Genomic DNA, 15,636 nt, shown 5'->3' on the forward strand with positions numbered 1-15,636 from the left:
TTTTTTGTTTTACAACTACATTCAGTTACACCTTTCATTAGTGGATAAAGAAAACAAATATTTTTTATAAAGAAAGCCTTTATTTATCACAAAATATCACAATAATAAGGCACATTTTATCAAAAGTTTGATTTTTTGTATCGCTTGAGACCAGCTGAGACATACATAGCTCACTCTGGCTGAGCTCAACAGAGCATACTTTGACTTTGCTCAGAATAAAAACTTAGACCTTAGTTTCAGTTAAAATGAGACAGTTTTATGCCAGTGGCATAACGCTGTCTCGTTTTAACAGTGTCTTAAGTCTGAGCAAAGTCAAAGTTATTGTTTTGTAGATCTTAACATAAATGACTTAAATTTTAAAACTTACACCTCAATATTGTAAAATTGTACTAAACATTAAATTAAAATTGTTTTATGAAATGCATTTAAATCTAGTCTAGGTATATAAAGTTGATTTCATTTAAATTTCATAGCAATAAAAAATTAGCAAAAATAAAATAATAAAATGCAATACATATCTCAGAATAAGTAAAATTTTTAATTTCTAAAAATTACAGATCTGAGTTTGGTAAAAATAAATTGGAATGAGAAGGCTAACAAAATGATATATTTTAGAATGCCTCTAAAATAAATAAATTGATAATTTCTTAAAAACTATTGAACCAATATATTGTGCGTTTATTTTTGAAGACACCCTAAAATACTAGCTTCTTAAAGACTTGTATGATCATGTGTGTTTTCTAACAATTCAGTCTTGTTTTTCATTTTTTTTACACTATTATCTACAATTTACACATTTCATAGATAATGAAAATATATAGTTAAAAAACCACACTAACCAGGGGTGTAGCATAATATTATCTCAGTGGACATGTATATTGTTGAGCAGTTACAGCCCGTTCACACAAACACACCGAATTCTGACCGGGAACTGATTTTATAGGTTCACACAAACCGTTTCTACCTTTTTTATCCGATTTTGCGATTACAAATTGTTCCCCAACCAGACCAATTCGTAATCAATTGCTTGTATTCATGGCATAATGTCGTATATAAAATCTTTGAAAAGAACAACCGCCGACTTTCTTGCTAATTCATCTCAATGGAAATTTTGAACCAGTGATAGATGCATTTGATAATAATTTTAAAGTATGTACATATTTGTAATTTATTTGATTGAAAATATTTCTATTCTATAATATTGGACAATTTACATGTATAACATATTCACTGAGATATTAAGTGCCTAAAAACTTACAATCTGTTAGGTTGAAATCTATAGAGGGCACTTTGACTTTGCTCAAACTTAAGACACTGTTAAAATGAGACAGCATTATATCGTTGGCGTAAATCTGCCTCGTTTTAACTGAAACTTAAGTCTAAGCAAAATCAAAGTGCGCTCTATACATTTGAATCTTAGACACAGCATACATTTTTTTCATGCATTCCATATTAATATTTATTTACACTAAAATTGAATATTTTGGTTATCTTGGTTGGAGCCAAACTGGAACTCCTCATTATTCTCTTCTGGTTGGGCGACCACATCCTCTTGCTCACTGAAGTATGTGTCTATAATTGTGTGGGACTTCTGGTAGATCTGGTAGGAATAAGAAATTATTAGATTACATTTTATTCTAACCTAAGTAAGATAATTAAAACTTATTAATTGATTTTGATTCCTTTGATGCAGACTTTTCACTGACAACTTGACTTTTTTGTGTGATGTTTTGGACTGTAAACTAGTTACAAAACAGGTGGCCAGAACTCAGGTCAGAAGTCTATTTTGCTGATTGCTCAGACATAAGACACAGTTAATAAAATGTATGTCTAATTGCTTATTGTATAACAAAATTTAAAAACCCCCAACAAAAACCTCTATAAGAAAACTACAAAAGAGCTGATAACTTTCAAACGGCTGAAACAATTTTCTTGGATTATAGCTAAGAACACTCGATCAAGCCACCTTTCAAACAAAAAAAAAACTAAATCTAAATTGGTTCATTCATTTAGGAGCTACGATGCCACAGACAGATACACAGATATACACGTCAAACTTATAGCACCCGTCTTTTTGGGTCGGGGATTAAAAAGAGACATAAAAGAGGCATAAATCTGTCTCGTTTTAACTGAAACCTAAGTCTGAGTAAAGTACTTAGATCTCTGCCTTAGTTCAGGGCAAGTATGGATAGTATACTTGTACACACCTCTTCATTCTCATGATGCTGCAGGTTTTCTATCAGGTCCAGGGCATTGATCTCTTCTAGAGTGACACACAGAGCTTCCACTTGACCAAACTTGGCAGCCGCCTGCAATAACATATTTTAATGCCTTTAATTCCATTTTATAAAATGATATAATGAATTTTATGAAAAGATTTCCATTTCAAACATTCGAAACCCACGAAGCTGTAGACACCATGATGAATTTCGACTGTGACGTCATGACAGCACATGAACCTAAACAAAATGGCACCTAGGCGTTTTCACGGGGCAGTTTGAAATACAAAAACATGCATTTTTATTGCATCTGTAGATTAAAAAAAAATTGCTGTGGATTTTTTAGCATTTTATTACCAGTTTACCATCTTAAAATATTTTTCAAAAACTACCCTATTGTACTTGGTCGATGGAATAAAATTGTTGTGAATTTTCTGGTACTTTATAACCTTAGGATCAAATTAAGATACTTTTCAAGAAATACCCAATTGTGCTGGGTGGGGTGCCCCCACATAGTTAAGTTGGTGATGCCCCACGTGGCCTCCTGAGACTGACTGACTGACTGACCTGCAACAGATTGTGGATGCCATCTAGCACGACGGTCACAGCTCTAAGGTCGGTGGACTCGAGCAGACTGCAGTAGGGCTCCAGGAAGCCGGTGGACATCAGCGCGTCGAGCTGCGCCGGGGTGCCGCCCATGGTCAGGTTGGTGATGCCCCACGCAGCTTCCCTTTGACACCTGGTGAACAAATCGATATTTTTTTTTTAATTTTTTTTTTTTTTAATTTACAGACTAGCGCTTGGCTGCAATTAGACCTGCTGGCATGTGATGATCGAGCGCGCTTGCCTATTCACTCTTGACTTGTAATTAAAAGTGGAGGGGCAAACTGATGCCGGAAGGGCGTTCCATATCCTAGGGGTTTCTTTATAATCAGAAGATTTTAGGCGTGCTGACTACGAAATTGACGTCCACGTCTTTCGTACTTTTCAAGAAATCGTTACGGGTGTCTGTTCACGTTTTCCTGGTTGTCTAAAAATGATTTCTATTTTTGAATTCAAGATGGCTGACGTATTTTTCAAGGTTTTTAGGGGTGCTAATTACGAAATCACTTTGAAATCCAAAATGGCCATCATTTTTATTTAGGAAATAGATAATATGTAGGTTATTTTCAAGAGTTTTGTGGGTGCTGATTACGAAACATGATATCTGTTTTGAAATCAAAGATGGCTGATGTTTTTTTCTTTTGTAGAAATCGGTAGCCATTTTGAACCAGTAGTAGATGCTTTTGACGATTCAAAACAACTTGAAAAAGTCTAATTGAATAAAAATATTTTGAATTGAAATATTTTGAATTGTACAAACTTGTCATTTAATTTTTAAAGAATATTAGCCATGTTAAATGACTAATATTCCCCTTTCCTCTCCAACTAAGCATCAGGCTTGTGCTAGGAGTAGGTACGACAATAGTGCAACGGGCGGGGTTTGAACCGTCGACCTTTCGGTTTTCAGTCCACTCCTTTACCGGTTGAGCTATTGAGACGAATTGAATTGAATATGGGTGTAATTTTCGACGAGAATGTACCTGACGTCGTCACTGGTAAGCACATGCACGAGATGCTTCAGCAGTCCCTTGTCGATGGCGGCTTGTATCTGAGCCTGAGTACCCGCCAGCACGTTGCTGACCGCCCAGGCAGCCTCCTTCACTAGCGAGGCCTTGTTACAACGGAGGAGCACGATTAAGTGGTCTAGACATCCAGCCTCCAGGCAGCGGTCCGTCTGGAAAGTAGAAGAGATTGAGCAGACATCGTAAAAAAAAACTACTAACTTTTTTTTTAGTCTTTGACTGCAATCTTATCTGGTTTTAAGTGATGATGCAGTCTAACCTGGAAGAGTTATGGCAGTTTTTAATAACCCTATACTCCTTTGGTTTCTACATCGTACCGGAACGCTAAATCGCTTGGCAGCACGGCTATGCCGGTAGGGTGGTGGCCACGGCTGCAGCGTCCTACCAGAGCAGAGCAGAGAAAATTTATAAATTATAAAATTCCGAATTTCCCCTGCCGGGAACCGAATCCGGGACCTTCCAGTCCTTTATAATTCTTTTCTGGTCTGGTCTGGTCTGGTGGAAGTCTTCGGCCGTGGCTAGTTTCCACCCGGCCGGCAAAGCCGTACCGCCAAGCGAATAAGCATTCCCGTATGATGCCGTGTAGAAACCAAAGGAGTACGGGTTTAATGAAAACTGCCATTCTGGTTAGCCCACTCCAGACTGCATCATCACTTACCACTAGGTGAGATTGCAGTCAAGGGCTAACTTGTATAATAAGTCTTCTGAACAATTTGTGCCTGTGAATCAGATCCAGTGAGCATGTTCCCGGTGGCTCGGAGCGCGGGCGTGCGTACAGCGGACGACTTATGTTGCATCAAGTTGACCACTCGCTGTAGCAGGTGTTCAGCAAGTGCTTCCCTGTCGTTTTTTTCTTTCTTTTTTTTCTCATCGTAGTTACAACTTCTTGGTACACATAAAAAAAAATAAAGTTCTCTTGAAAAATCTGTACCTGTGAGTCAGATCCAGTGAGCATGTTCCCGGTGGCTCGGAGCGCGGGCGTGCGTACAGCGGGCGACTTGTGTTGCAGCAAGTTTACCAGACGCGGAAGCAGGTTCTCAGTAGTTTGCACCTCTTCTATGCGCTCGTTGGGTCCGTCCGTCAGGTAGGAAAGCGCCCAGCATACGTCCGCTGTAAATAAAAACTGGTCAATTGCATGTCAGACTTATACACTAAAGGGTTCCCCATACCATCGTACAAGAAATCTCAATCTAGTATAATAAATCCATCCATCCATCCATCCATCAGCCTGTATGCGTTCACTGCTGGACATAGGCCTTTCCAAGAGCGCAAGAGTATAATAAATATTTGTGAGTTAATGACGGACAGCGCCATCTTGATGATTTTGCTAACTGATTATTTGGGGGGGGAACACAAATTTTTGAGATAACCACGAATACACGGCATTGCAAAATTTTTAACCGACTTCAGAAAAAAGAGGAGGTTCTCAATTCAACTACGTTTTTTTTTAATATTTCTGCTCCTTCTCTTGTGCTGTCAGACAATGCTATAGGCTGCCTTTCATGATTCTAGGTCAACAGGAAGTATCCTATAGGTTTTCCCCCAAATTGACAGACAACAAAGTGATCCATAAGGGTTTTTTTTCTTTTTGAGCTATGGAACCTTTGGCCTTAGACAATATATAGGATAAAACATATATTAACAAAAAGTAGCATAAACTTGTCAGAAAGTTACTTTAAGAGAGACTTTAACTAGCCTATGGGACTCACCGAGTACATCTGGATCAGCAACAGTGAGCAGATCTGAGACATAGGGCAAAGCAGGTGCCACTAAATCAAACCTCACTAGTGGGTTCTTATTTCTGAAACAAATGAGGCAATATTGCTATTTATTAATATAACGTATTCTTGGTTCACTACTGAGCACGGGCACTTAGTAAGGATATGATATTACATATGGACATACAGAGGTTCAATGAAGTTGGATAGACAGAGCAATAGTGAGGGACGAGGATGTGACCCAAACCCAAAACTTGCCTACATAGTTAGGGCCCTATGTTGAAGGGTTGTCTTGGTCGTCATTTACCACGAGATCAAAATATTCGTACTAGTAATGTGTCATGGATCTGTCACGAATGTCTGCCAGTCTGCACTTTTTTATTTATTTTATCAATTATCTCTTATAGATATTTACATAGCATGGTGTTAGCGTGGTGGCCTAACCCCTGCTCATTCTAAAAGGAGTTCCGTGCTCAGTAGTGATGCATTTCAGATGATGATGATGTATGGAATAACGAAAATAATATTCTATTATGATGGCGCTGACACGTTTTATCGCACGCTACCTGCAGAAGTTGCTGTAAGTCCAGGCCGCCGTCCGCAGCTGGCTCTGCGGGGTATTGGTCGTTAGCATCGGCAGCAACGCAGGCAGGGCGCCGTGGCCCAACACCACGTCACGCGGCTGCGCGCCGTCGCCCGCCACATTGCCGAGTGCCCAAGCGCTTTGCTCGCCCACCGTACCCCCGCGTCCTAATAGCGTTACCAGCTTGGGTACTGCGCCACCCTACAAACATGAATGAGATGTTGATTTTTAGGGTTCTGTACCCTAAGGGTTTCAACAGGACCCTATTACTAAACCTCCGCTGTCTGTCCGTCTGTCTGTCAGCAGGCTGTATCTGATGAACCATAATAGATAGAGTTGAAATTTTCACAGAATGTGTATTTCTATTGTCACTATAACAAAATAAAATATTCAAAATGGCTGCCATGAAAATTAAAAAATCTTGTATGCAGATGGCACGGTGCCCTTCATGTATAAGTCCAACTCACACTTGGGCAGTTTTTTAGTAAATGTGGTGTGGGTCTAAATATAAATGCAACAAGTTTTATAATAAGTATAAATCATGTAACAAAGTCCAAATTCAGATCACCTGAAGTCAGTTTCTAGGTCCAGCGATTTAAGCCATACATTGGTACATCAGTCAGTCAGTAGTTTATATCATTTTATTTTATACTAGCTGATGCCCGCAGCTTCGCCCGCGTGGATTGGTCAGATCCCCTGCAGCATCAGGATTGAGGAGTTGGACTCCAAATTTTTTATGAAACAATGTCGCAAAGTTCCTCTATCGATTAAAAAAGAAATGACGCAAATCGGTTCATAAATCTCAGAGACTTCGGTGTACATAGGTAGAAAAACACAACTCCCTTTTTGAAAGTCGGTTAAAAAAGTAGCCTATGTTACTCCCTGGTCAATTCTCTACTTGTCTGTGAAAATCCCGTCAAAATCGGTTTAGCCGTTCCCAAGATTAGCCTTTTCAAACAGACAGACAGACAGACAGACAGACAGACAGACAGACAGACAGACAAAAATTTTAAAAAGTGTGATTCAGTTATAGTATCGTTCAAATAACCATATGACCTTAATATGCGGTAGTTATTTCGAAATTACAGACAGACACTTCAATTTTATTTATTAGTATAGATGTATAGATTTTATGCTAACTCACATCAATAACCGCCAAGGTGTTCTCATGTGTGCCGGAAGCAATGTTGGTGATCGCCCATGCTGCTTCAAACTGCAGGTCTTGACTGCAAACATACTCAAAGTTATTACAATAAAATTAAGCCAAACCATAAACAGAATGAACTAGAGTGAGAAAAATTCTATTTGATAATGTCAAATGTGGTGATGTGAAATCATAGAAAAATAGGGCTACTTTATGGCTACCTGTGTCAAATATACAGTGGACCCCCGGTAATCCGGCCCCTGTCTAATCCGGCACCCCCTGTAATCCGACATGTCTATTATTATTGAATTTACTAAAGACATACATAGTATGATTTGTACTTCAGAGTATGTATGACATATAGAATCATCATTGGATTTGTAATTTGTCGGATTACAAGGTACTCTTTTGTAAAAAAATCCGGACTATAGGGGGTCTTAGGCAGTACCTACTCTATAATCCGACAAATGCGATAGTCCGACAATATCCTGCAAAACATTTGTCGGATTACCGGGGGTCCACTGTACTAACATTTAACATCTGTCAGTGACATCAAACCCTAGTTAGTACTAAGAATTTCTGGAAAACCCAATACCTATTTTTGGTCTGAACTAGGAATGCAACCCAAGATCTTGACATCTGCAGTTGAACATGCTAACCACTAGCGACCAAACCAACATAATATAAGCCTTTATTCACTGAATTACATTGAATTAAATTACATTAATGCTATGCACAATTTTTTAAACAAATAAATACATATTTTTTTGTGACACTTGTGTTTTGTGTTTTTCTTTTTCCTCTTCATTCAGTTTGCCTGTAGGCCTCCTCCAGGGTTCTCCATATAAGTCTTTCTTTGGCATGACTAGACCAACAAGGCAGTTTTATTTTATTTATATTTATGACTAGCTGATGCCCGCGACACACACACACACACACACACACACACACACACACACACACACACACACACACACACACACACACACACACACACAAACTTTCTCTTTTATAATATTAGTGTGATGGTTATCACTCACAATAGTATTACTGCTAAAACAGCTATACTCACCAATCATCTCTATCCAGTGCACTAATCAATGGCTTCAGTACACCAGCTTCTACCATAGCTGTGATGGGTGGGTTTTGTTCACGTGACAGCATGCGCCTAGCTGTTCTGGCTGCAGTGGTCTTAGTGATTAGGTCGCTCGATTTAAGACCTGGAATGAAAAAATCCTGATAAGATTTTTTCAAAATGAAGTCTAACACTGTAACTCCCAACAGGCTGGTAAAACTTGGAAGTACTTTTTTTTGATATTTCTAGGCCATTTGCAATCAATCATTGATATGGACTATAGTCAGATTTTAACAAATCCAGGGCACTATTTGATTTTCTGGGTATAAGTCTATAGGCTTGATATATCTGTGTCTAGGCTGTACCCTATCTGTGCACTAAATAGATGATGCCCAAGACTTTGTCCACATGGATTTAGGTTTTTAGACCAAAATCAATTTAAATGGGTTGAAAATCAGACAGATATCTTTCGCATTTATAATATTAATTTATTTGGACATGGATGCTATACATTTCAATGGATAATTACACTACACATTCACTTCATATTTGATATATAAATTATTTTCGTCTATACTACTTAAATTTAAGATACACTTATCACCTTAGTGATAGAGTCATTATTAAGATGTCAGCCTCCTATTGACAGTTGTGTGTTCCATCCTAGGCATGAACTTCTGTCTTTTCAGAGTTAGGTATGTGCAGTTAAAGTAATTAAACATCACTTGCTTTAATGGCGAGGGAACCTGCACACCTGAGATTTCTCTGAGAGGTGTGTTAAGTCTGCAGATCTACACTTGGCCAGTGTGGTAGAGTATGGCCACATCCTTCTTATTCTGACAACCTACTTAGTAGTGAGATGGATTCAGGGTAGGATATGTGTCATGACTAACCTTTGACAATCTCCGCAGTGGTCATGGTCTTCTCAGCCTCCTGGACCTCTTCCCCAGCCTCAGGCGACATGGCCCTGCGTTTGAGGAGCTGTTCATCCCGAGCCTGCTTCCGCAGGGTGACACTGAGCTCAGCACGCTTCCGACGGAGTTCCTGATAGGAAAAAATATTAATGTATATAGCATATGTATAACATAGCTCAACGGTTGCAATGTTGAAGTGGCAATGGTAATGGCACTGGGTGGTGTCACAACCAGTCTTGTCTAGCAGTAGACCTGTATCGGTTGATAATAATTATGTTGATGACAGTATATAAAAGTGATCAAAATAGATCAATAACTGCCAGCATGGATTGCCTAGAGCCATGCACAACCACTACTCCCAAGACTTTCATGATTAGCTTAATAGCTAAAATAATTATCAGCTGTTTAACTAAACAGCTAGGTATCTAGCTTGCTACAGCTAGGTATCTAGCTGTAGCAAGCTGTGTTGTGTAGGTTTCGCTCAGGTAGAATTGCTGAAAATCCTTTGTTCATAAACATTTTGCATGTACGTTAATCTGAATTTTCTAGACCCAGCTGTTTGATCTGTTCGTCGATATGCTATTCAGTCAGTTTTTCCTTCATTTAGTGTATTTTGAATAAGAAAATTCGAATTTTCGAAAGATCGGAACGTGGTTTTTACATCAAGGATAGGTATTCGATTTAAAACTATAAACTTACCGTAGTTCCTTGGCCAGCATTTTTGTACGATGCAATTCTCGATGTGTGGGTTCTATCTGCCATTGTAAAACACAAATTACAAAATATATTCAAAAAAATGATACTAAAGTTTTCTCGAAACAACGGGCAACAACGGGTGTTTTTGCAGAAAAGTTCAATGTTCAAAAATTCTGCAACGGCCAACGGAATGACAGCTGATCTCAGTGTTTCTATATTAATAAACGAACTACTATTGAATAGCAATACTATATTAGTGCTGTTACTTTTTTGTTATTTTATATGCTAGTAAATAATCGATTTTCATAATTCGATCTTTTTACAACTGTGTAACAATTTTTAATATTGTTTTAGTTAAAGTGAAATTATTAGGTATTTATGTCATGTGTGGCTTTTAACTTTTATTTTATTAATAATGATCAAATTAAAAAATGAAATGAATAAATTATAATATTTCAATATTTTAATTTTAATACATGCTTTGCATGGGGCAATATAAGGTGTATCACCCAGTATCACCAATAAAGGATTGGTGATGGTGCCACAGGATAAAAATTGTGGCCATACCATAGCCATACTACAAAAATGATGTAGGTACTGCAAGATTCCGATGACGTAGTTGTACTTTATTAAGACGAAATAGAGGAACTTTGTCCTTTGAACTTGAACTGGGTGTTACTGAATTTTTATATCTAAGACTTTAGCTGACTTCCATCTGACATCGCTTATATACCTATAGTAGGATTATGGCTCATCATGGCTCATCAGTTAATATTTGAGCCATGGTTTGGCTTTTTATTTGCATTATCTAATCAATTTTTTATGTTGAGTGCTCTTTTAGTTTTATTATTTATATTAGCAATTCCGTAAAGAGTGGAATTTGCCATGTTTTACAATAGGAGATTTACAAAGGCTTAATTAATAATAATTATAGTTACTATCAATTTAATTTTTTTATGATGATCATAATCATAATTATTGCTGATTGTAAAAGGATTGAATTTCTAGTCAAATCAAGACTTAAAATTAATAAGGATAAAAAGAAAACATGCAGGCCGAAACAAAGCAATCAATTTTTTTTCTTTATTATATTACGAATAACTCTGTCTCTGACGCTGTTATTTAAAAGACAAAGAAGTAAAAGAGAACTTATTAGACCTGACTTCATTATTAATCAAACTGCATTGCGACTGCACGATGGCATCAAATTAATGCAGTCGAGACGAAGATCTGAAAAAATCCTGAATAAAATAAGAAGAAGTAGGAGGCGCATTTACGACAGATATTGAGTGGTGGGACGGGCCTAACATGCGCAAAGACGAATTACCCTACATTATTAACACATTGCACTATTATTAACCTATGCCATGGCAGGCACTTTCATCCGATGACCTTAAAACACAAAACGATCGTTAATTAAAGTTATTAAAACAAGTTTACAAGCTATCGTGGATATATAATTACGCAAAACGTTACGCCGCTGGGCGTGACATCACAAATCAGTCCGGTCGGGCTGAAGACAACACGTCTAATGGCTATCTCTTTTTATACCTTAAGTGAGAGAGGGAGGGACGTTACGAGCAGGCTGGTGCTGATCGTATTCTGTCGAGGGTGTCGCCATTTTCGTTTTGACGAATATTGACAGCACGGCAGACAGACAGTGGCGCGGTCGTCGACGCAGCGTCTGCCAGACTATTTTTATTTTGATTGTGAATCATATAAACGAATTGACTTAATTTTTTTAATCGCAGTGCATTCAATAGTAATTAATTTTGTATTTACAAAACAATAACTTGTGACGAGTGATAGATCAATTGAGCGGTAACGATATTTGGTGCTAACCTCCTTCTTTTTTTACTTGTGTTTTGAGAACTGCAAGACGTGATCGATATGTGCAAGATGTATTACAGATGACTTTGCATCACATTCAGCATCGTGTTCATTATCTGGTGAGTATTTTTATGAAAAAATACTTTTTCAATAAGAACAAAAGCAAAAATCACTGACAAAAATAAGGTTTTGTCGATTTCTGTAATGAAGAGTAAGATTTTTCTAAATCAATGTAACGAATAATTGAAATTTCGAATATTTTAAGGTGTAAAATCACACTTGTACCTTGTTGCGGTAGCTCCAGTTTGTTTACGAACTGTCACGGGCAGTATACGGCCTAAGATATATTGCCTGGGTTGGCGACTATGCGTGAGCATTCTGTTTAAAGTAAATTGGACCTTACTTTCTAGTCAATTAAGTTGAAAATGCTCTGCAAAGTAACGCGATAACAGCCCGTGGAATTAATTTATCACACGCCGCGCTTGACAAGTTGAAAACATAAATTCGACCTTGGCGCACCACGTGGTTTGAAGTCGATGTTCTTTTCTTTTGAGTTTTACAGGTCGTAATCGATTTTTTTGCGAGTATTATTATTCAAAATATTGACGTTTTCAAATATTATAGAGAGGACATCACTAATCGATTTGACGTTTGAATTGGAATATTAATAAATATTTTTTTCAATTTTATTGTCTAAAAACTTAGATTATAATTTTAATGCAATTTTATAATAAGTAATTAAATTAATGACGTGCATAAATTTATTAATTAGAATTTCTAAATACATACATTGAGAAGAAATTTTGCTGGCCCTTGTACTTTGCAGGGGTAAGTTTATGATACCTAATTTATGAATATTATTATGATCAATTGAATCATTATTTATCTCTATAATTTATTAAAATGCTTTTGCTTTTTCCATGCTTTTGCTTTGATATTTCTTAACATGCACCAGCTACCTTATGCAGTGGCCTGCGGACTATGCATAGGTAAGTGTACACTTTTTACGCGCTTCTCCATACAAACGTATTAAGCGTATTATTCTATTCTTTTATGTTCTATATCTACAACTAAGCCATATATCGATTTATCACACCATTATCTGTGCCCTTAAATAATTAATATGGTAAAATTGTATTTATTTTAAAAGCTATTGCCCTTGAAAAATCTTTTCGACAATTTCGTGCATAAATAAACTATATAAGAAATCAGAAAATTGAAAAATTACCAACTTTATGTCATGTTTTACTTCTTAATAATTTCAAATATCTTTAGTTAGTGTAAAAAATGTTCTCTTTTGCCAAAAATAGGCGTAACTCTAAACATCGATTTTCAATTTTCACTGTTTTTGACTATAAATCTCGAATCTCAAGTAAAATTCATTCAACTGGCCTCTTTCGGGGTGAAGTGTGGTTAATAAAGTTGTTGCCATCATCTGTGGAAACAGCACTATTTTAGTTATGAAGCGGGCTCTTAACACTGCACTGCAGCAAATCCAACCTAAGGGCTGGAGGGGCATCACTAGGGGCAAGGTAAATGAGGCCCTACTAGTGGTTATTATTCTAAAGAGGCCCTGTTGTCTTTTTTGGTTATATATTTTTTGCAGACTTTGAAGTCCATGAAGGAAATAAAATTATTTAAATTAAGCAAACAGTAATTCTGCTGGTTATTGAATATTATAGTGAGCAAAACAAGCATAATTTCTTATAAGTTTTTAATATTTTAATATGCTTTGATATCTGATTTGGAAAAGAATAAAATGTAATGCTTTCATTGAAAGATATAAGCAGGAGTTTGAAAATTCTGTGAGTAACACTTATGGTAATCATAACTTCTTAATGTTTAATAATTTGTAGTCTACACTCTACAATTGGACTTTATAGTTACATCAGATGTTGAATATGATGATGCTGCTTAACTTCACTACTAGTACTGATAAGATTTTTGATTCAATTGTTTTTATTTTCAACACCCTGGTAAACTGATAATTAGAATATGATGGATGAATAATGTGTGCACATAATTTTATTTTCTTTGACTGCCCTTAACACATCTATCTTTTGCCTCCACCCCCAATTCTGGTTCCAATTCCAAACAAACAAAATTAACACCGCTTCCGAATTTGGTTCCGATATAAGCACTTCCATAACATCCCTGTCCCAGAGTATTAGTACTTCATATCATGTCTATATAATGATAGTCATGAAATTCCACACATATGCACTGCATATGCGTGGAATTTAATGGCTTATTGCCTTGTATAACTTATTCCGTTCCCTGATAACTTCTGAGTCTGAGGTATCTACAACTCAATGGCTGTAATTATCTATTTAAAATTTTCAAGCAAAAGTGTGAATTTACAAGAAATGGTATAAAAAATTTAATAGCCATTAAGTTATTTTGTAATCACACAGACCTGCCTAAATTCCTTTATCATTTCTGATAAGATAATATTTTGATAGTAGGCACCAAATTAAGTCTGTAAGGTGCCAGTTTTATTGATACAAAACAAATATGTCATAGTTGTTCTAATTTGCGTTTTAGGGTTCCACCCAAAGTGTAAAACGAGCCCTATCAATGTCATTCTGCTGTCTGTTTGTCTGTCTGCGTGTTATGGGTCTCTAGCTTGTAGATGAAATGAGTAACAAGCCTGAAATACTGGTAGTTGGTGTAGAACTTTGACCCAAAACTGAATATTGAATTAGGAATTCAATTAATTTTTAAGGGCCCCCAAACATGAAAAACCGTCCAAGTGCGAGTCAGACTCGCGCACCGAGGGTTCCGTACTCGGGTTTTTCGACATTTTGCACGATAAATCAAAACTTTTGCATGAAAAACTGTTTTAGAATGTGCAGGTAAAGCCCTTTCACAATATGATACCCCACTCGGTATAGTTGTATACAATACAATACAACAAATACTGGAAACAAGGATTCATCAAGTATTTTGTAAGCTGAAAAGTAGCGGTAGTGACCAAAAAAATTATGTACGGAACTCGAAAAAAGCGAGGCCTGAAACGCACTGATGTAATTTAACTGTGGCCTAGTTATCACTATCACTAAAATTGAATTATCACTAGAATCTGGTTACAATCGTAAACTAAGGCCCAGTATCCACCTAAGCGGAGAGGAGAGGAGATGCGTATAATCAACCAATCAGATTTTGTAAAAGATGACGTGCAAATTTTTTCGCGTCATATATTAAGAATCTGATTGGTCGACTGAACACATCTCTCCTCTCTGCTTAGGTGGATTCCGGGCCTAAGAGTGCAAGCGTCAAAATATGCTCGAATGCATAATGCATAAAATCTAAACTGGTTTTATATCAGTTAAGTATTATTTAAATTAGATTTTTACAAACACAATTTTAGCTTAGGTACATGTTTGACTTTGAAAATTCAGATACCGAGGTACCAGCATATACCTATTACGAAACTTTATATTGATGCACTAGCTGATACCCGCAGCTTCGCCCGCGTGGATTGGTCAGATCCCCTGCAGCATTAGGATTGAGGAGTTGGAATCCAAATTTTGCATGAAACAATGTCGCAAAGTTCCTCTATCGATTAAAAAGAAATCATGCAAAACGGTTCAGAAATCTCGGAGATTTCGGTGTACATAGGTAGAAAAACACAACTCCCTTTTTGAAAGTCGGTTAAAAAAGTAGCCTATGTTACACCCTGGGCAATCCTCTATTTATCTGTGAAAATCCCGTCAAAATCGGTTCAGCCGTTCCAAAGATTAGCCTTTTCAAACAGACAGACAGACAGACAGACAAAAATTTTAAAACCGGGTGATTCAGTTATGGTATCGTTCAAATAACCCTATGGGCT

General features: G+C 36.9%; 3 protein-coding genes across 4 annotated transcripts in view; 2 read left to right on the forward strand and 1 right to left on the reverse strand.

Annotated features, from left to right (window-relative positions):
- LOC123871244 (uncharacterized protein C1orf198 homolog) overlaps window positions 1–15,636 on the forward strand; it is a 504,106-nt gene that overhangs the window by 225,704 nt on the left and 262,766 nt on the right. The window lies entirely within an intron of this gene.
- Window positions 61–10,192, reverse strand: LOC123871236 (importin subunit alpha-1-like). Its single transcript, XM_045914919.1, has 11 exons — window positions 9,978–10,192; window positions 9,258–9,408; window positions 8,362–8,509; window positions 7,290–7,371; window positions 6,129–6,346; window positions 5,554–5,645; window positions 4,776–4,954; window positions 3,803–3,996; window positions 2,787–2,958; window positions 2,208–2,309; window positions 61–1,600 (listed from the first exon to the last, which is right to left on the reverse strand). The coding sequence occupies exons 1-11, from the start codon at window positions 10,038–10,040 to the stop codon at window positions 1,469–1,471; spliced, it is 1,533 nt and encodes a 510-aa protein (XP_045770875.1). The 5' UTR covers window positions 10,041–10,192; the 3' UTR covers window positions 61–1,468.
- Window positions 11,559–15,636, forward strand: part of LOC123871242 (homeobox protein PKNOX2-like) — a 31,064-nt gene continuing 26,986 nt past the window's right edge. Inside the window, exon 1 of one of the 2 annotated variants that reach the window (XM_045914932.1) lies at window positions 11,559–11,923. The gene's annotated coding sequence lies outside the window, so the exon portion shown is untranslated. Of the gene's footprint in view, window positions 11,924–12,536; window positions 12,633–15,636 lie in introns of those variants that run through there. The other variant, XM_045914933.1, reaches the window with a different exon arrangement.

Source organism: Maniola jurtina, chromosome 13 (genome assembly GCF_905333055.1).
Source record: "Maniola jurtina chromosome 13, ilManJurt1.1, whole genome shotgun sequence".
In the NCBI taxonomy this organism is placed as follows: domain Eukaryota; kingdom Metazoa; phylum Arthropoda; class Insecta; order Lepidoptera; family Nymphalidae; genus Maniola; species Maniola jurtina.